Raw genomic sequence first — 22,117 nt, forward strand, 5'->3', positions numbered from 1 at the left:
TACTCTCTCAGCAAAGTAATACTTCCTGATATAACTGCAGAAACCTTTGCCCCTATAAAGTCCTCTTGCGGTAGTTTTTCTTCTTTTAGGGTAGGGTCACACATGCCGCATTTTGCTGCTGTGCATTTTCCTTCCCATTGAGGTCAATGAGTAGTAAAATCAGCTGCATATTTTGCCACCCTTTGGCTTTAATAGGAAGGAAATTACATAGTAGCAAATACGCAACGTGTGACCCTATCCTTAAATATGCTCTCCTCCTTTACTGTATTAATTCCCTTTATGTATATAAAAAGTCTCTATTATATCCCCTCTGTTTCGTCTTTCCTCCAAGCTATACATGTTAAGGTCCTTTAACCTTTCCTGGAGATCTGGCCTATTCCAAGTGAGGTCTCACTAGTGCTCTGTACAGGGTGTGAGCACTTTCTTCTACTGCTAATACTTCTCCCTATACACCCATGAGCACTTCCTTCTAGGGCTAATACCTCTCCCTAAACACCCATGAGCACTTCCTTCTAGGGCTAATACCTCTCCCTATACACCCATGACCACTTCCTGATTTTTCACTCTCAGCATACAGGCAGTAAACTTTTGTAATTTGTTTTGTTTCATGTAATTGTATGAGCGTTTGTTTTGTGGGATGACTTTTTAGGCGTAATTTTTGATAGTAGTTCGTTTTTTTTTTGTTTTTTTCACAGGTTGTTGTGTATCCTGTGGGTAGGGTATACGTTTAGTTCCACAGACTACCCCTTTAAGGCTGGTGGGGTAGGGAGAAGCCACCGGGGACCACTCCTATAACTTGTGGCTTATCCAACATGAAAGTGATGTTTCCTTTAGGTAAATCCTTTTTGCCATGCTAACAATCCACTCTGGCAACCTTAAAAATCATATTATGAAAAGAAGGCAACCTTTTTTTTTTTTTTTTCCCTTCTCACAATGCTTGTTAAATTGGGGAAAAAAAAATATTTTTTTCTTTTTGGGGAATGTTCCCCTAACATTTACTAAAATAAGAAGAGGCCAGTCAATCAATCACATGTAGAAGCATGAGCGAAGTCACCCAGCTGACATCTCTCCAGGCAGCATGAAAGTGATTACACATTTCCAATGAATGTCCTCCAGCATTCTTCAAAATGTTCACCATACCTGGAGTCTGACAAAATATGGAATAAGCCCACACCACGGACTACCTTCAGGAAGCATTGAAAATATTTAATGCTGCTAGAAAATAAACATTATACAGTATTATACTTTTTATCAAACAGTGAGATATTTTCTTGGCATTTGTTTTTTTTAGGAAAAAAAAAAAGATCAAATAAATTAAATTATATACAAATTTACTATTACTAAAATAACATCTGAATCAAGAAAGCTTGCTTAACTGTGGCTATATTGCTTTAGGGTATGTTCACACGGGCGGATTTATTTGCGGGTTTCCCACTGCGTATTTGAAAGGTGGGCGGGCTCCTCTCGACTGTCTGCAGCAGATTTTCCACGGCGGAAAATCTGCCGCAGATCCTATTGACTTCAAAATCTGCTGCGGACAGCTGAGAAGAGCCCGTCCCCTTTCAAATATGCAGCGAGAAACCCGCAAATAAATCCGCCCATGTGAACGTACCCTTAAAGGGTTACCTACAGCTCCACTATAAAAAAAAAAAAAAAAAAGAAAATATATATCTATTTATATGTAGTTTTGTAAGATTTTAGTCCCAAATACCCATGAAAGGAAACTTTTTCATACTTTAGCACCGAATGTGTTACAAGCTGTTAATTCTGCAAAGAGAAATGTATCAGTGCTTAAGGGTGTCGAATGGTCTCATAGGGCCAGGAACACTAGTCAGTGCCATTCTCTAGCAGATACCTGGCAATAACCGCAGACAGGAGGAGCCAATTCACAAAAGACACAACCTTAATAGCATCGGTCACTTTATAGTTCATGTCTACAAACAGTTCTTCACAGGGCGTTCAATGGCAAGTCACAGGGTTCAGTCAGGGAGTTGGCAGATTCTTTGCAGAAATTACCGTAGGTCCATGACAGTGACGACCTGCTGACAGACTGTAGTGTGGTTGCTGGCCTATAGGGGGAGAAAGGAGAGGGGTGTCCTACTAATGGCAAACCAAGATAGAGTGACAAGGCTATGGGTAAAACAAACATAGGGAAGGACAGATCCAAAGTGATAAAACTAGAAAAACAGATTATAAAGCAAACATCAGGTAAGTCAAGATTTGTGTAAAATCAGGATTTTGTGAAAAAACATGTACAGTATATATATTTTTTTTTTTTTTTACTTAACTAAAGTAACTTGGGAGTTACAGAAATAGCTTAGCTTTTGGTGCTATTCTATTTTCGTAATTCCCAATCACTTCTATGGGAGGTAAGGAAATAGCATAGGACAGCTCACTTGGCTGTTTTTGTAATCCTGGCCACCTCTGTTCACCACTTCAAGCTGGACGTGGCCAGAAGAAAATCGCTCTAGAGCAGTGTTTTCCAACCGGGGTGACTCCAGCTGTTGCAAAACTACAACTCCCAGCATGCCCGGACAGCCTTCGGCCGGGCATACTGGGAGGGTCAGAGTACTGTGGCCCAAAGCGGGGCCACCGCGCCCCCTCCATATATCTCTATGGGAGAGCTGAAGATAGCCGAATGGCTCTCCCATAGAGATATCTGGAGGGGGTGAGCCAGCCCCCGCTTCGGGCAGGGGTTGTGAAGCGCCACTCTGTGGAAGAGTCAGGGCTCCATACAGACTATCACAGGGGGGCCACAGCGCTCGGACCCACCGCAATCTAAAACGTATCCCCTATCCTGTGCATAGGAGATAAGTTTTGCTATACTGATCGGGCATGGGACGTCTTCTTTAAAAGGGGTAATGTAGTTTTGAGGTGGCTTTACCGTTTCCTGCCTGGATTTGATATTGCTTGAAATAAACTCAATTATGATTGACAAGTCAGTTTGGCTCTGTTACAGCAGTGCCACCTAGTGGTTAAATTTTTTTTTTTTTTTTTTTCCTTCGAATCATTAAAAACCACCCAATAAGTTTTACACTTACACAGAACAGGGGAGGATCTCTGCAGTGTGGGTGAAAACCCTTCTCTCGACAGTCACCAATCTCTTTCATGCCGTAATCTGTCAATCTAAAAATTCCTGTTCTTGAAAAAAAAAAAAAAAAGGAGTAAAGAGAGGACCCAAGTCAAAACAGAATCAGTATCCACAGTGGGCTTCCATTAAGAATTCAGTGGTATTAGCAGTATATTAGGAGTATGTTCACACTCTGTCGCCCGTGAACATACTCTTAGGGTAGCCTCACACCTAGTGTATATGCAGAGCGTTTCCCTATGAGCAGACATACAAGGCTTCTCCGCAGCAGTGAGGTTTGGAGGCAGGCTTGCATGTCACAGTCACCGATTTACTGGCTAATAACTCCTGATCGCAGCTTCTGATCAATATGTAAAAAGTTGTTTTTTAACCCCTTAAAGATAGTTTTTTTTCCTCCTCACGTTTAAAAATCATAGCGCTTAAAATTTTCCACCTACAGACCCATATGAGGGCTTGTTTTTTGCACCACCAATTGTACTTTGTAATGACATCAGTCATTTCCACAAAATCTATGGCGAAACCAAAAAGACTCAATTTTGTAACTTTTGGGGGCTTCAATTCAACGCAGAGCAATTTTTGGTACAAATTACACATTATCTTTATATACGATACGATCGCTTTTTGTACATTTCTTAAGGGCATACAAAGTGACCAAAGATACACAATTCTGGACTTGGGTATGTTTTTAAAATATACGCCATTGACCGTGCGGTTTAATTAAACACTATTTTTATAGGTCGGACATTTACGCACACGCAATAGCACATGTGTTTATTTTTATTAAAAAATTTTAATGGGAAAAGGGATTCAGATTTAATAACTTTTTTTTTTTTTTTTTACACTATTTTTTTTATATGCAATCATTAGATTGCATACACTGTTCACTGCTATGCCATAGCATAGCATTGATCAGTGTTATCGGTACTCCATTGCTCCAGCCTGGCTGACTGGAGCCTTGGAGAACCAATCAGATGGAGAGGAGGAGGGTAAGGGCCCTCCTGCCATCCTCTCAGCTGATCGGGACATCAAGATTTCCCCGCGATGATACCGATCAGCTCCGCTGAGCTGCCGGTAGTGTATTTTCGGCATTTTAGATGCCGCGATCGCTGGATGGATATAAAGCGAGCTCAGCAGTGCTCTATATATACGCTGCAGGTCGTTAAGGGTACGTTTGCACCTACGCAGGTTTGATGCACAGGATTTTCTGCTGCAGATTTCAATGTAAACTAAATGACTGAGCACAGCTTCTAAATCAGCAGTTACAAATCCATCAAATCTGCGCAGGATCCCGCCGTATGTGTGAACGTACGTACCCTAAGGGGCTAACGACAGTGACATGTTAAAGGAAAATGGTCATCCTGTTCACCCACACTAAACCCAATACACTGGGTTATAGTGCGGGTGAACAGGAGACCGATGCCAGGTCTTTGACTAAGATATGCACCTGCAGCTCGGAGTGGTGTCCCTCTGAAGGTTCGCTTCCTTCTTTGATGAATTGCGCACAGGAGGCGGGCCCATCGGGTGAATTTGAATGTTTATGGGCGTTGGTCACGTGAGAGCTTGCACCTACTGAGCGCTCACCTGAGCAGCGCCCATGAAGATTTAAATTCACCCGATGGGCCCGCCTCCTGTGTGGAATTCACTGTAGACCTTCAGAGGGACACTACACCGGACTGCAGGTACATGTCTTAGAGACCCCGCATCGGTATCCTTTTCACCTGCACTATAACCCAGTGTATTGGGGTTTAGTGTGGGTGAACAGGAAGACCGTTTTCCTTTAACAGAACAGAAAAAGATAACTTAAAGTTTGCCTTTTTTGGTAGGCAGGAAACTTTTTACTAAATCTTATTCAACTTCATTTTATATTTACAAGGTTTGATAAACAGGGCCTTATTGGCCAATGCTTATGACAGACCCATCTTATGACATTCTGCGATCAGGTCACAGGCTGACAGAGAGAGACTTATTTCTTGCAAACACTTTAGATGCTGCAGTCACTATTCACTTCGGCATCTAAGGGGTTAGTTGGCTGGGAATAGAAGAAGTTTATATGACCCTGGACATTACAGTGGGAGCCGGTTGTCAATCAACATCGGGCTCCTATGGCACAACTTCTGAGCAGACTCCATAGACTTATTAAAGGGGCCAGTCTACTGTAATCATATGGAATGAGTTCCGAGTCGGGAGTGAAGGCCGCTAACACTCTTCTTCCGGCTATTTCTGACTTTCTTCTTATTACCTACATGCAGGCAACCATCAATATTGAAAATAAATGTACTAAACTAAAGAGGTACTTACTCCTGGAATTTTGGGGAGCAGACAATGGCAATGGATTCCGCGAGCATCATCTGGTATGAGCAGTGAGTGTGTAAATCAACACTAGAGAGAAAGGCGGTCTGAGTGGGATGTGTCTGTTAAATTAAAAGCACAATTCCATGATACAGTCATTTACTATTCCTACTACTTTTACCCTCTACATAGTACAAGATAACATTATTATAAAGTAATTCTTCACTCGGATAACTCAAAAATAGAATAACAGAACATGGCCGCACAACCACAACTTGTACAACGATCTAATTGCTTCCAAAATGAACAGGTTATTGTACCTTTTGATCAAAATGTGCAAGCCTACTCACCACGTGAAGCCCGACAAATAAGAGTGGGTCCCTAAACCAATACTGTTGTAGCCCTGGGCAGCGACCACAGCCACGACACCAAGCCCACAGGGGAATGACCCCGTGGCCAGGCAGCCCCAATATTACCCGACAAAGCCCCCAGCTGTGGGCAACGCAACCCCACAGACAAAGCATCACAGCAACAATGGCCACAGCAATGCACCACACAAGTGTGAACACTAGTGTTGAGCGGCATAGGCCATATTCGAATTCGCGAATATTCGCGAATATATGGACGAATATTCGTCATATATTCGCGAATATTCGCATATTCGTTATATTCCCGTTTTATTTTCGCGTATGCGAAAATACGCGCATGCGAAAATTAGCATATGTGGAAATTCGCATATGCGAAAATTAGCATATGCTAATTTTCGTATATGCGAATTTTCACACGCCAGTCTCACACAGTAGTATTACAGCCTTCTTTACACCACACAAGCTGGAAGCAGAGAGGGGTGATCACTGTGATGTGTACTGTGAAGAAAAAAAAACAACAAAAAAACGAATATTCGTAATTACGAATATATGGCGCTATATTCGCGAAATTCGCGAATTCGCGAATATACGATATTCGCGAATAATATTCGAATTGCGAATATTCGCGAGCAACACTAGTGAACACCTACCATGTGCTCTCTGCCAGAGCTGGGGGAACGCTAGGAGGAAACCCTTATGGAGTCTCCTGCTGAGAAGCTGAGAAACAGTACAAGTTTTCGATGTGCGGCCATGTTCTGTTTCTCTGTTTGTGTTATTCTTTACTATGATGTTAATTGGGCTCCGTCAGATACAAAAACATTTCATATGTTGTACATCTTGGCAAAACATTATCCTTTCTAATATACTTCATAAGAACATTTTATTTCCTTTTTATAGAAATCATGGCTTATAAAATCATGGCTTTATCCAAGCTGAAGCACAGGCATGGACAAAGTCCAGAAAGTGAGGGTGGGCCAGCACTCCTCTGTGCTCTCTCCTGTCTGACAGCAGCACTCCTCTGTGCTCTCTCCTGTCTGACAGCAGCACTCCTCTGTGCTCTCTCCTGTCTGACAGCAGCACTCCTCTGTGCTCTCTCCTGTCCTATCAGACAGGAAAGAGCACAGAGGAGTGCTAGCCCACCCTCACTTACTGAACTTTAATGGACAAAGCCATGATTTCTATAAAAAAAAGGAAACAACATTTTCTTATGAAGTATATTAGAAAGGTTAATGTTTTACCAAGATTTACAACATATAAAAAGATTTTAAATCTGAAGTGCCCATTTAAGACTAAATCACACATAGATAACTGGCTGTTCATATAAGATCCCTCACAATGGAAAACTGTGACCAGTTCAGCCCCATCTTGTGTGGAAATATTGCATTAATGATTATTTGTGATATTCATTATCAATGGTCATTTGCTTAAAAAAAAAAAAAAAAAAAAGTAATTTTTGGACATCCAAATAAAATAGCACCAAATATCTAAGTCTCCTTACTTCCTCAGAAACATGAATTTTAATAGGATACTCCAGCATTTAAAATCTCCCCCGCTGCAGATTTGGGGCAGATTATGGAGATTGGACCCCCTGCGAGTATTGTGACGTCAAGGTTCCGCCCCCCGTGTGACGTCACCCTCCGCCCCCTAAATGCAAGCCTATGTCACACGGGGGGGCGGAACCTTGACTTCACAATACTCTGGCCCCATGATCGGCAGTCATCAGACCTGGAATGAAAATGCTCTGGGGGCTGATGGTAACAGGGTGCTGCCCCAGCGGCGGGACCCCTGCGATCAGTCATCTTATCCTCTATCCTTTGGATAGGGGATAAGATGCCTTAGCACCGGAGTACCCCTTTAAGGTTTTGGGCTAGTTGTATTAAACCAAGGGTATTTTTTCTCCACCATTAAAACACATTAGGTTTTCGAGCAATAGAAAAAGTGCAACACTGGTAAAGAGCCTTTGTTCTTACATACATGTATCCAGCCCAGTGTGATAAGCCCATGTTGGTCCTGTATCACAAACAGGTCCTCCTCATTCTCAGTGTTACAGTAATCTGGTCCACCACACTGTTTGGGCACAATGACGTGAGTGATAGTAAACTCATTCTGCATCTAGAAAATGAAAATGACAGAAGAATTATGCAAGCACATGGAGAAAAGAGATTACAAAACATTTTTGGGGTCTTTTAACCCCTTAAGAACAGTGAACATAAATATACGTCATGATGCAACCTGGTTATCAATACACCAGGATGTGCATTTATGTCTTGCGCGGCATTAAGTCTATAAAGCGAGTGCAGAAGCTGTGATGGCCACTATCTCACTGTTCTTCGTCACTGACCCCTTAAGGGCTGTGACCAATAAATATCACAGCACTTAAGCTCCAAAGTGACAGTGCCCTTGTCCAATCGGCACCCCCGCAACATGTATGCGGGGGTCTGAACAGTCTACCAGAGGTCCCATCATCTACGTATGGGTCCCGCCTCCAATCTGCTGATAGAGCCTGGTTAGCCAGTCTCTATCAGTAGATCCCCAATAACATGCAACGGCAAAGTATTATTCAGTGTTAGGAATCTGAACATAGCATGTCATACTGCCCTTCAGCCCATCACTGGCAGCGGCAATATCCCACCTCGGCCAGTGATTGACTGAGGGGCAGTATGACACTGTGGACGTCACTCCGGCCCCAGGTGTCACGATTTCTGACATGAAGAGAATAGTGACCGGGGACCAGAGCAGGACACCAGAGGCACTGTGGAGGTACAATGGAGGTACGTTAGAGTTTGTTTTGTTCTATCCTGTGCAGTGGCCAAAGGCCCCTCCTGCTGGATAACCCCTTTAAGGGGTTAAAACTAACATAGACACATCTTGCAGAATATTTACTGAACAGCATAAAAAGTCACTGCTGTCATGCTTACCAGCTTCCCACACAAGATGCCGCAGGTCTCCACTCCTCTCTGTGTATTATTCTCTGCAAGTTTCAGAAACTTCACAAACACTTCATGAGGAATCCTAACTTGACGAAGTCCATCTGTGGACACCACTGGAAGCAAAGAAGAGGTGACCCAGATTAACAAAAAATAAATATATATATATATATATATATATATATATATATATATATATATATGATATATTCCACAGATATCAACCGCAGCGGTCGCCAGTTTATCATCTCCTGCCTTCTGTTTTGGGGTAACCAGGATAATAGTGAAAAGACTGCAACAATCACATTCATATTGGTAATTCTGACTGTGTTGCTGTCCTTAAGCTACAATGCAGAATCTGCGGCAGAAAACAGAGGCATATCCTCACATTTGTGACACATAATGTTACAATTTTCTTTCTGTGTATTTAGTTGCATTTTTTGTCACATTAGCTCTATTTTTGGGGCTTTATTCACATACTGCTTTCCAGAACCATTTTCCTTTCGGAATCTACACCTATAAGTGACATAACTTGTTCACATGTAAAACCTGTCTGAACTTTGACATGTATTCCCATAAAAAAGAAAAAAAATTGTATTTGTCCAACACGTTTTTGTGTATATTTTAGCCCCTAGCAGGCAGCAAAATACACCATGTAAATATGGCATAACAGTGACAGGGAAGTGGCAGCATAATTAATTTTTTGTTCTGTATTCTAGTAGATCTGTATTCTAGAGACCTAACTGAAAATTTTGCGTAGTCTTTACTCACAGCCTTCATGAAGACTGATGGATGTTGGCTTCAGAGTTCTATCAACAACAGGCGGTCGCGGAAGGACGGTATCATTGGCGGGTAGCTGTGGCATAGGAGGCTCATTGACCCCTGGGATGAGCACTCCCTCAGGAGTCTGAGTGTTAGAGTTGTCAGTAGAGAACTGGTGGAGGATCCGTAGCCGCTCATTCTCCAGTTCCTTCCTACGAATCATTTCTTCAAAGACATTTAACTGCTCCTGTTGTTCTTGCTGCTGCTTTATGCGCGCTACACGCTGCTTCTCCGCTTCAAGCTGCTGCAGCACAGCGAGGCGGCGAGCACACTCTTCTTCCTCGCATCTCTATTTGAACAGGACCAAATAATATCACCAGTCAGTCACATAACCCTGTTGTGCTTCATACATGACTTCTTCACCACATACTTACCTTTCTATCCAGATATTCTCCATACTCTTTACCGTATCGCTTGTGCAGTTCTTTCTTTAACTCTTCAGCTTTTGGGAAGGCCACTTCCTTTAGTTTCTACAAAATGAGCCTCAGAAATTAGTTTCTTGCATACAAAACTTCTTACAAGAGCTGAGCCTGCAATCCACCTGACTTACTTTCAACGTTTCTTTCTTCTCTGGAGCATTGGCGGTTTTATAATCTCGATGTTTTGGAAGCTTTTCAATAAAAAGCCTAAAAAGGAAAAAACAAACATATGGAAGAATTACTTCCAATTAAAAATAAATAAATAAAACAACTAATAATACTGTGAAGCCAGAATGGACAAATTAGAGTTTGCAAGCAAAAATACAATTTTTTTTTTTAGTTTTTTTTGTTTTAGCAGCTGTGTAAAAATAGTACCTGTAAAAGTCTGGATGTGTTTTGCTAGTAAAGGCAACTTAAAGGGTACCTTTCATTAAAAAAAACCCGTTTGATATATTATAGATTAATGTATGCAGAATAACTTTCCAAATGCATGTTATTAAAAAATATGCTTCTTTCTATTTAATTTTCCACTTTGAAAAAATGACCACTAGAGGTCTCCCTACCAGTCCTGGTCGCAAGCCCTTTTTATAGATTTCAGACTCATGCTGGAGTCCTAAATCTCAGACTGTAGCCGGGACACAGACAAGCTCAGCTGGCAGCTCTGAATCTTATCCTCTCTGTTTACAACTGCATGTGCAGAGAGAAGAAAGATCAGAGCTCAGATAGTAAAATGAATGAGGGCATGCAGTAAGGCAGAGTCAGGAGTATGCTCTGCTGTACTATGAGCACAGTGCTGGCTCCTGCCTGTCTGATTGACAGGCAGGGAGCAGTGCTGAGCTTGTCTGTGTCTTGGCTGCAGTCTGAGATTTAGGACTCCAGCACGAGTCTGAAATCTATTAAAAAAAAAGGCTTGCGGCCAGGACTAGTAGGGAGACTTCTAGTGGTCATTTTTTCAAAGTGGAAAATTAAATAGAAAGAAGCATATTTTTTATAATATGCAATTGGAAAGTTATTCTGCATACATTAATCTATAATATATCAAAAGTTTATTTTTTAATGAAAGGTATCCTTTAATTTTAGGTGTAGTTACACCCAGACCCATTTTCATTGATACTCTGTATCACCAATCAGAAGAAACAAAAGACGTGCAGAACAGACTGGTTTATTTATCCAAGGTGTGGCATGAGATTATAAATCACTGACTAACAACCTATAAGATCAGATCTCTTGAATGGCAGGGAAATAGCTGTACAATCCAGAGGCTAGTTTTTCAATCAATATGTAGTTCAGACAAGTGGTTATTATGTAAGCTATACCATCCTCCTCTTATCTGATTGGCTCTGAATATTTATGGTATTTCAACACTGTAAAGTGGGGGGAAAAAAAATGGAGAGCTCACCCGGTCTCTTGCTTCAAAATCTTCTTTATTTCATGAATAAGAAATACATGCAGGGGAAGCGGACAGCAGAGGTGGAGTGGATGGGCGACTGACCGTATGGTGCGCTTGGTGCTTCGTCAGGCCCCGAGACGGTCCCCCCCCAACCCCTTTCGTCAGGCCCCACGACGGTCCGTATTGTGAGCTTGGTGCTTCGTCAGGCCCGAGATGGTCCCCCTTCCCCCCTTTTTCAGGTCCCGCCACGGTCCGTATTGTGCGCTGCGGGGCCTGACGAAGCACCAAGCGCATGGTACGGACTGGTGCCCATCCACTCCACCTCTGCTGTCCGCTTCCCTGCATGTATTTCTTATTCATGAAATAAAGAAGATTTTAAAGCAAGAGACCAGGTGAGTGCTCCATTTTTTTTTCACTTTACAGTGTTGAAGTATCGCTAGATGTATTCAATGTAAGCACTGAAAAAAGTCTTGACAGTGTATGTAGCCGTAAGAGCTGTAGTGAGTGTCCGATCATAATAGTGATAGCGGTGCCATGGTATCCTCTCGCATACGGAAAACTTTAATAATGGTGTATTCAGCACCAATGATATTGAATTGTATAGCCAAAAAGAAATGTACAAGATTTATTAATGGGTGCGTGACCCTTAATCCCAAAAAGGGACTTTCGGATAGGGATCGACCGATATCGATTTTTCAGGGCCGATACCGATAATCTGTGGAGGTTACGGCCGATAACCGATAACTTATACCGATATTCCGGTATAAGTTATCGGCTATTTAACCCCCTCCCCCCCCTGCAGATCATTGATTTAAAGCGGGCGCTTTAAATCAATGAACTGCAGCAGCTTTTGCAGTGCCATAGGCCGCCGCCACCCGCTTCTCTCCCCCTGCCTGTCCGAGGGTCCTCCTGAGTCCTATCACCGCCACCGCGCCCCCCACCGCGTCGCACCCCCCACCGCACCGCCCCGGCCCCATTGCCTCCCCCATCCCCGGTTTTATAATTACCTGTTCCCAGGGTCCACTCTACATCTGGCTCCGGTTGCGTCCTCCTGAGCTGTCACTGTGTGCACTGACGGTGACGTCGCATTGAGGACGTCACTCGTCATTGTGCACGGCGTAACGCAGGACACAGCAGGAGCCAGAAGTAGCGTAATTGCTGATAACGCCCAAAATCGTGAATAATAGCAGATTATATCAGCCAAACCGGTAATCGGTCGATCCCTACTTTTGGATGTGTTCTGATGACTGGTCACATGAGGGCTTATTCTTTTTACAGTAACTACCCCTTGGAACTGATTGGATTGGCTCCTTACTGTTATATTCTATTGGATGAGTGTTATGCTTGTCATGTTTTCTTCACAAGCGATTGGATGTGCTAATGCAATTGTACACCTCCCTTAGAGGTCACAAGAGGAGGTTTTATAACCCCTATCTGCCTCTTGACAAGGTCACTGCTATTGGGGTGGAATCACATGACCAAATGGGATAAAAGCACAGATTTTTAAATTGTGTGTAAAGGTTCAATAAAGATTACAAATGTTAGGTACATGGGAAATTAACCCCTTAAGGACTCATTTCACCTTAAGGACTCAAAACAATCTGTGTTTTTGCACTTTCGTTTTTTCCTCCTCATCTTCGAAAAATCATAATGCGTTCAATTTTGCATCTACAGACCCATATAAGGGCTTGTTTTTTTGCATCATCAATTGTACTTTGTAATGACATTATTTGTTTTATAACATAATCTTTGAGGGGTGAAATGAAAAAGAAAAAAAAAAAAACACGCCATTTTGCACATTTTTAGGGCTTCCGTTTCTACGCAGTGCACTTTCCGGTAAAATTAACACCTTATCTTTATTCTGTAGGTCCATATGGTTACAGGGAGAATGTATGTAGGTTTTATTTATTTTACTAGTTAAAAAAAGAATTATAAATACATGCACCAAAATTCGTATGTTTAAAATTTTTCATTTTCTGACCCTATAACTTTTTCATTTTTCCGCGTTATATTGGGGCTTATTTTTTGCGCCATGGTCTGTAGTTTTTATCGGTACCATTTTTGTTTTGATGGGACTTTTTGATCGCTTTTTATTAATATTTTATGGTATATGAAGTGACCAAAAATTCTCAATTTTGAACTTGGGTATTTTTTTTTTTTTACGCGTACGCCATCGACCGTGCAGTTTAGCTAACCTTATATTTTAATAGTTCGGACATTTACGCACGAGGCGGTAACACATAGGATTATTTTATTTTTTTATTACATTATTTTATATAAAAAATAAAAAAAATAAAAAAGGAAAAAGGGGGGTGATTCAAACTTTTATTATGCCCTGCATCCTTAACCCCTTAAGGACACATGACTTACTGGAACGTCAAGAGTCCGCTCCCGATCATAGCGGGTCGGGCCCGGCCTCTAACAACGGCCAGGACCCGAGGCTATTAGCGCGCGACATTGATCGTGGTGCCACGCGCTATTAAGCCTTTAGACGCGGCGTTCAAAGTTGAACGCCACGTCTAAAGTGAAAACATGCCGATTAGCTCTGGGAGCTGTTCGGGATAGCCGCGGTGAAATCGCGGCATCCCGAACAGCTTACATGACAGCTGGAGGGTCCCTACCTGCCTCCTCGCTGTCCGATCGCCGAATGACTGCTCAGCGCCTGAGATCCAGGCATGAGCAGTCAAGCGGCAGAATCATTGATCACTGGCTTCCTATGAGAAACCAGTGATCAAGGATAAAGATCAGTGTGTGCAGTGTTATAGGTCCCTATGGGAGCTATAACACTGCAAAAAAAAAAAAGTGAATAAAGATCATTTAACTCCTCCCCTATTAAAAGTTTGAATCACCCCCCTTTTCCCATAAAAAAAAATAATAATAATAAAAAAAAAAAAAAAAACAGTGTAAATAAAAATACATGGTATCGCCGCGTGCGGAAATGTCCGATTTATAAAAATATATCGTTAATTAAACCGCTCGGTCAATGGCGTATGCGCAAAAAAATTCCAAAGTCCAAAATATTGCATTTTTGGTCACTTTTTATATCATGAAAAAATGAATAAAAAGCGATCAATAAGTCCTATCAATGCAAAAATGGTACCGCTAAAAACTTCAGATCACGGCGCAAAAAAATGAGCCCTCATACCGCCCCATACACGGAAAAATAAAAAAGTTATAGGGGCCAGAAGAAGACAATTTTAAACGTATTAATTTTCCTGCATGAAGTTATGAATTTTTCCAGAAGTACGACAAAATCAAACCTATATAAGTAGGGTATCATTTTAATCGTATGGACCTACAGAATACATATCAGGTGTAATTTTTACCGAAAAATTTACTACGTAGAAACGGAAGCCCACAAAAGTTACAAAACGGCTTTTTTTTTTTCAATTTTGTCTCACAATGATTTTTTTTTCCGTTTCACAGTAGATTTTTGGGCAAAATGACTGATGTCATTACAAAGTAGAATTGGTGGTGCAAAAAATAAGCCATCATATGGATTTTTAAGTGCAAAATTTAAAGAGTTATGATTTTTTAAAGGCAAGGAGCAAAAAACGAAAATGCAAAAACGGAAAAACCCCTGGTCCTTAAGGGGTTAAGTGGTTAAGGAGATTTTTTGGATTGCTTGAATTAATAATCTATACTATGTTGAATTACCCTCCATGTACTGGTCTTGTTTTTTTTGTATTCAAATACAGAAGATAGACAAATTAAAAAAATAAAAATAAACATATTTTAGGGCTGCACGATATGGGAAAAATGTGCGATTGCAATTTTGGGCCTAAATAATGCGATTTGCGATGTGATATAATAAAAAAAAAAAAATTTTAAAATTTAAAAATGGTGAAATCCCCCCCCCCATTTCATGTCCAATCGCCTCCATAACACATCTACCTGTCCATTTTATGCCCACCGCCTATTTCACATCCCCCCCCTTGTCACATTCTCCTCCCCCCTTGTCACCCCCCCCCCACATCCCCCCCCCAGTCACATTTTCTCCCACATTCTTGTACTGCAGGAATACATTGGGATTTCGCGATATATCGTGCGGCCCTAAAAATATATATATATACACACACACACACACACACACACACACACACACTAGTGTCCACTGTGTAGTATATATTTGTTTATATATTCTTAATGATGTATTTCATCCACCTAGTTGGACTATATGTCTAGTTATTGTGTTTACAATTTGTGTCCTGCTTTGGGCATGCCGACCCCACAGTAGGATGTCATTGCCTCTGTTCCACGGTTACCGCTCTCTGTTGTTTTTTTATTGGTTTATCTAATTGTATCTCACTATGCTTTGTGAGTATATGATGTCATGTATTGTTATTAAAATGTCAAAATTTTGATACGTTATGTTTATGAGTGTAAAACTCACGTGATATACTTGTTGTACAAGATAAAGGCATTTTCGGTGTTCCCCTCTCCTGCATACACATTAGCCATCCGAATCATCTCCACACCGGAGCGATAATAGCGTTTAGGAGGTATATCATCGTTCACTTCCACAGACGTCCCCTTCAATACCAGAGCTCGTAGCCTCTCCTCTGGTGGGAGGCTGGGATCATTGTACTCCGGCATGGCGCTATGTCACTGATATACCTGTAATAAAGAAAAACACAGATTACACATCCTTATCATCATAGTAGCCTAGAAGCTGGGCTAGTCACTGCTCTCATGGAAACAAGGGGGAGGGTATTGAAAGAGCTTTATTGATCACCCCACTTTTCCTAAAAAAAAAAAAAAAAAAAAAAAATTTATATATATATATATATATATATATATATATATATATATATATATATATATATATATATATATATATATATATATATAAAAAAATCAGTGTAAATAAAAATAAAACATATCTGATATGGCCGCGTGCGGAAATGTCCGAATTATAAAAACATATCGTTAATTTAACCGCATGGTCAATGGCGTACGCACAAAAAATTTCAAAAGTCCAAAATAGCGTATTTTTGGTCACTTTTTATATCATGAAAAAATGAATAAAAAGCGATCAAAAAGTCCAATCAATACAAACAAGGTACCACTAAAATTTTCAGATCACGGCACAAAAAATGATCCCTCATAGCGCCCCGTACGTGGAAAAATTAGAAAGTTATAGGGGTCAGAAGATGACAATTTTAAACGTATACATTTTCCTGCATGTAGTACAACAAAATCAAACCTATATAAGTAGGGTATCATTTTAATTGTAATTGTATGGACCTACAGAATAAAGGGAATGTGTCATTTAAAAATGTACTGTGTAGAAGCGGAAGCCCCCAAAATGGCATTTTTTCTTCAATTTTGTCGCTCAATTATTTTTTTTCCGTTTCGCTGCAGATTTTTGGGTAAAATGACTGAGGTCATTACAAAGTAGAATTAGTGGTGCAAAAAATAAGCCATCATATGGATTTTTAGGTGCAAAATTGAAAGGGTTATGATTTTTAAAAAGGTAAGGATGAAAAAACAAGTGCAAAAATTGTAAAACTCTCCATCCAAGGGGTTAAAGGGGTACTCCCCTGCCAGAAAGTTAAACAGATTTGTAAATTACTTCTATTTAAAAATCTTAATTCTTCCAGTACTTATCAGCTGCTGTATGCTACAGAGGAAGTTCTTTTCTTTTTGAATTTCCTTTCTTACTGACCACAGTGGTCTCTGCTGACACCTCTGTCAAAGTCAGGGACTGTCCAGAACAGGAGAAAATCCCCATAGAAAACATATGCTGCTCTGGACAGTTCCTAAAATGGACAGAGGTGTCAGTAGAGAGCACTGTGGTCAGTCAGAAAGGAAATTCAAAAAGAAAAGAACTTCCTCTGTAGCATACAGCAGCTGATAAGTACTGGAAGAATGAAGATTTTTACAAGTCTGTTTAACTTTCTGGCACCAGTTGATTAAAACAATGCTTTCTAGGGGAATACCCCCTTTAATTACAATCACACAAAGAATGACTGTAAAATATACAGCATAGGTTCCATAAGCTATACACTATACCACATGCTACAATAACATTCCGCTCCATCACTCGTTATCAAAGAAACAAAGTCGAAAACAACAAGAGCATTACTCAAGCTCTGTATATAATCGTAGACCTGATGCATGGAGCTGATTTCTGGGACACCTACCGACCCCGAGAATGGACGGGGCTGATATATTACTGCAACCCTTTGCTGTTTTAACCTGCAGCCAGAAATAGAATGTGTCGGCAGATAAGAACCATTTGGCCCATCTACTCTGCCCAATAATCTGAATCCTATTAATATTCCCTGGCCATATCTTATATGAAGGATAGCCTTATACCTATCTCTATCTTATATGAAGGATAGCCTTATACCTATCTCTATCTTATATGAAGGATAGCCTTATACCTATCTCTATCTTATATGAAGGATAGCCTTATACCTATCTCTATCTTATATGAAGGATAGCCTTATACCTATCCCTATCTTATATGAAGGATAGCCTTATGCTTATCCCATACATGCTTAAACTCCTTCACTGTATTTGCAGCGACCACTTCTGCAGGAAGACTATTCCACGCATCCACTACTCTCTCAGTAAAGTAATACTTCCTGATATTACTGCAGAAACCTTTCCCCTGTAATATAATACTATGGCCTCTTGTGGTAGTTTTTCTTCTTTTAAATCTCCTCTCCTCCTTTACCGTGTTGATTCGCTTTATGTATATAAAAGTCTCTATCATATCCCCTCTGTCTCTTCTTTCTTCTATACATGTTCAGGTCCTTTAACCTTTCCTGGTAAGTTTTATCCTGCAATCCATGGACTTGTTTAGTATCTTCTCTGAACTCTCTCTCTATAGTATCTATATCCTTCTGGAGATACGGCCTCCAGTACTGCGCACAAATTCACTCTCTCCTCTTCTACAACAACAAATACCTGGCTTTCCATTACTGGCCACTGAATTCTGGACATTTATTGATCACAATTACAGCTCATCTGTCATGACATTTTGGTGCAATAACCTGCACACGGCCTTTGTACTGAGTGCAGGTGGTGGGTATAGCAATGTTTTTACCTGAAATGTGGCGGCTTTCATGACTGCAAAAAAGGCTTTTATTCAAAGCCACTGATGGTCGGATAGGCATGGCGCGAGGTACGCGATGCCCCACCGTCACATCCACCCCCACGCCTACCCCGTACGTCCGCGCTGGGACCTCTGTGTGATTGACATACAGGTCCCAGCGCATGTGCCCTTCAGCTAATCTAACCTGTGCGCTGCTGTGTGTCATCCAGCAAGCGCTCGCTCCCGCCGCCGTCTTCCTCCTCAGTGCGCCTGCGCAGTGCTAAGTGCAGAGAGCTCGCTTCCTCTCTGCACCTAGTATCGAGAACTAACCTGATTGCGCGCTGCTCTGCGTAGGCGCACTGAGGCGGAAGATGGCGGCGGGAGCGAGCACTTGCTGGATGACACACAGCAGCGCAGGTTAGATTAGCTGAAGGGCACATGCGCTGGGACCTGTATGTCAATCACACAGAGGTCCCAGCGCGGACATACGGGGTAGGCATGGGGGTGGGCATGGCGGCGGCGAGGCATCACGTACCTTGCGCCACGCCTATCCGACCGTCAGTGGCTTTGAATAAAAGCCTTTTTTGCAGTCACGAAATTTCAGGTAAAAACATTGCTATACCCACCACCTGTAGTCAGTACAAAGGCTGTGTGCAGGTTTTTGCACCAAAATGTCATGACAGTTGCGCTTTAACATTGGCACCACATGTGACCACCCTGATCTATTAGAACTGGTGAGGTCCTGGGATAAAATGATGTAGATCTATAATGCACTGCTGCTTATTACAACAGGGAAATTCATCCTCGGGATATCGTGTGTGAGGAATTTCACATGATCCACAATGCAACCATTTATAAGCTGCAGATCGATTCAGAACAAAGAGCAAGTGTTTGCATCATCGTGTATTACCCTGGATGATCCTTGTTTCCAGTAGAAATGGTTTCTATGTAATACTATTGTACATTTTCATGGTGGTGGGCCTATCCTTAAAGACTACCTGTCACCAAACTAAACTTTTAATATATTGTTCCTTATGTAATTATAAGACACTTTGCTATTTACTTGCTGTAAAATTCTCAACCTTTATATGTTTTTAATATGATTTGAAAAAAAAAAAAAAAACGGCCACTAGGTGGCTCTGTTCTGTTCACTGCACAAGTTAAACAGTTAGTTTGGTCTCCTCCCGGCCTGGCAGGAGACCAAACTCAGGAAGCGCATGCAGGGCATGGGGAGGCACCGCTCTCACAGGCTTCAATGACGTTGTGCCTACTGGGGAATGCCCACTTTCTCCTGCCGGGAGCTCACACAATGTGAACAAGGGGAAAGTTATGATACACAGCTTTTTATAGATCAAAATAAATTTTAGGGAATATAATCAGAGTTAGTTTGGAAAATATGATTTAATGACAGGTACTCTAATCTCTAGAGGACAAATTATGTAAACTTACATCATGGGGCCCTGGTACTTGACATATACATTCGTGCAATGAACACAAAGCGAGAGTAGGAACTGCGCTCACTTTATGCACTGCACCCGAGACCTAATCAATAATTTAATTGCTGATGCTCACCATTAACCCCTTAGATGCCATGATCAATACTGATCACGCCATCTAAAACAGTTCATGTGCTAAATTACACTCATCAGACCACCTGCAGTGTGGTGGCGGGGGTGCGATGAGTGAAAATGGGGTATGGAGGTCCCCTGAACTGATCCGTGCTTCTTTTCTGGGATCTACTTGTATAGTCTGCCATCTGGCAAGCTGTGCAAGTGGATCGCTGACATTACTGATCAAAAGATTGCTATAAATATGTGAAAACTAGTTATCAAAAATGTTAATAAGCCCCTCCCTGTGTGTGCGGGTTGCAGGGGTCAGGCACGCCCCCTCATGATGCCACGCCCCCTTATGATATCACACCACGCCCCCTCAATGCAAGTCTATGGGAGGGGGCGTGACAGCCATCACGCCCTCTCCCATAGACTTGCATTGAGGGGGCGTGGTGTGATGTCACAAAGGGACATGGCCGACCCCCGCAGTGCACACACAGCCTTCGGAAATAAATAAAAGAACACAGCATGAATTTATCAATGCTATATTAAAAAGTCATCAGCTGTCCGGGCATGCTGGGAGTTGTAGTTTTGCAACAGTTTGGAGATTACTTGCCTAGACTAAAAAGAGTCCAGGAAACCCCTTCAGCTGCATAGAAAAGCGAAAGCTATTAGGCTTTTTTTGTTTTAAAGCAATGTATGTCTAGATCAGTGTTTCCCAACTGGGGTGCCTAGAGCTGTTGCAAAACTACAATTCCTAGCATGCTGGGAGTTGTAGTTTTGCAACAGCTGGGGGCACCCCGGCTGACAGTGGTCTATATAGTGGCTCATATCAGTATATCCTCCAGTGGTCGGCTCACCCCTGACTCCGGCTGCTGTAGGAGGCGCCATTCACAGATCAATAACAGCGCAGTGTCCAATACTATTTTTGCAGTCAAAAGACAACAGAAACCACCCATTATAACCCAATGAGGTCTGTCAGGTGACACGGGGAGGAAAAAAGGTGCAACCCGGGCTGCACTGGGTGACTGGCGATCCAATTCATTGCCATATATGTCACCAGATAGTAAAATACACCAAGGAGGTAACAATAAGGTAGTGGTCTCCAAACTGTGGGCCTCCAGCTATTACAAAACTACAAATCCCAGCATGCCAACAGCTGGAGGACAGTTTGGAGACCACTACAATAATGGGTGACAGAAGAGGGGAACATAAGCAGGTTGCCTAGCAACAATGCCATAAAGCAATGCAGCCCCAGTAACCAATCAGATCCGTGCTCTCATCTATACAGCACAGATAGAAAATGAAAGACAAGATCTGATTGGCTCCTGGAGGTAACTGCTCCCGCCCTTATGCTCTCTGTCATCTAGTACTAAGGCCTTTACTCCATAGACTCCCCTGTATAACACCCAGATATCCTCGTGGCTGCTCACTATCACACCCGGCCCCGTCTACAAAGCCGCCGCACCCCCCAGACCCTGATATAACGCCCTCCCGGTCTGTTCTCCCCGCAGTGTCACTCACTCTCAGCGTCCCTCAGCCGCTGCCAGCATTCTTCCGGGTCACATGACCGGCATACACCTCACCACCTTTTCTCGTCATGTGGGCTGCTGGGGGCGGCCTCCATATTTTTTTTTATTTTTAGAAAAGGGCAGAACCACCAATGCCTTGTTCCCTTGGTTACCGTGTCACGCGCTGGCCATGTGACCGTGATAAGTTCACTAATAATGATAGGCGTGACTGCCACCTACTGGACAAAATTGTGTACTGAGCAGATTACCTTAGCTGTAATGTATGGAACTGTTGCACTATATATATATATATATATATATATATATATATATACATATATATATATATATATATATATATATATAAATATATATATATATATCATTTTTTTTCTTTTTTTTTCTTTTAACCCCTTAAGGACTCAGCCCATTTTGGCCTTAAGGACTCAGACAATTTAATTTTTACGTTTTAATTTTTTCCTCCTCGCCTTCTAAAAATCATAACTCTTTTATATTTTCATCCACAGACTAGTATGAGGGCTTGTTTTTTGCGCGACCAGTTGTCCTTTGTAATGACATAACTCATTATATCATAAAATGTATGGCGCAACCAAAAAACACTATTTTTGTGGGGAAATTAAAACGAAAAACGCAATTTTGCTAATTTTGGAAGGTTTCGTTTTCACGCCGTACAATTTATGGTAAAAA

At 41.7% G+C, this 22,117-nt stretch overlaps 1 protein-coding gene across 2 annotated transcripts; it reads right to left on the reverse strand.

Moving 5' to 3' along the window:
• Positions 1-1,176: 1,176 nt before the first annotated feature.
• STAMBP (STAM binding protein) lies at positions 1,177-21,560 on the reverse strand. 2 transcript variants are annotated; one of them, XM_056571194.1, is made up of 10 exons: positions 20,759-21,340; positions 15,697-15,920; positions 10,045-10,120; positions 9,869-9,964; positions 9,444-9,783; positions 8,664-8,788; positions 7,720-7,857; positions 5,387-5,499; positions 3,042-3,141; positions 1,177-2,069 (listed from the first exon to the last, which is right to left on the reverse strand). In XM_056571194.1, exons 2-10 carry the CDS (start codon positions 15,897-15,899, stop codon positions 2,013-2,015), a joined length of 1,248 nt encoding a protein of 415 aa, XP_056427169.1. In that variant the 5' UTR covers positions 15,900-15,920; positions 20,759-21,340; the 3' UTR covers positions 1,177-2,012. The 2 variants fall into 2 exon arrangements, with proteins under 2 accessions (XP_056427169.1, XP_056427168.1); XM_056571193.1 differs by lacking the exon at positions 20,759-21,340 and adding an exon at positions 21,423-21,560 and having other exon boundaries at positions 1,178-2,069.
• Positions 21,561-22,117: the final 557 nt, after the last annotated feature.

This window comes from Hyla sarda, chromosome 4 (genome assembly GCF_029499605.1).
Source record: "Hyla sarda isolate aHylSar1 chromosome 4, aHylSar1.hap1, whole genome shotgun sequence".
Classification (NCBI taxonomy): domain Eukaryota; kingdom Metazoa; phylum Chordata; class Amphibia; order Anura; family Hylidae; genus Hyla; species Hyla sarda.

What these genes read in the sequence shown, in the direction of transcription:
- STAMBP (XM_056571194.1), bottom strand. Translation starts at nt 15,899, where the DNA reads ATGCCGGAGTACAATGATCCCAGCCTCCCACCAGAGGAGAGGCTACGA. An exon ending in TTGTACAACAAGTATATCAC is followed by an intron (nt 10,121 to 15,696) that starts GTGAGTTTTACA and finishes TTTCCTTTTTAG; the next exon opens with GCTTTTTATTGAAAAGCTTC. An exon ending in AGAAGAAAGAAACGTTGAAA is followed by an intron (nt 9,965 to 10,044) that starts GTAAGTCAGGTG and finishes CTCATTTTGTAG; the next exon opens with AAACTAAAGGAAGTGGCCTT.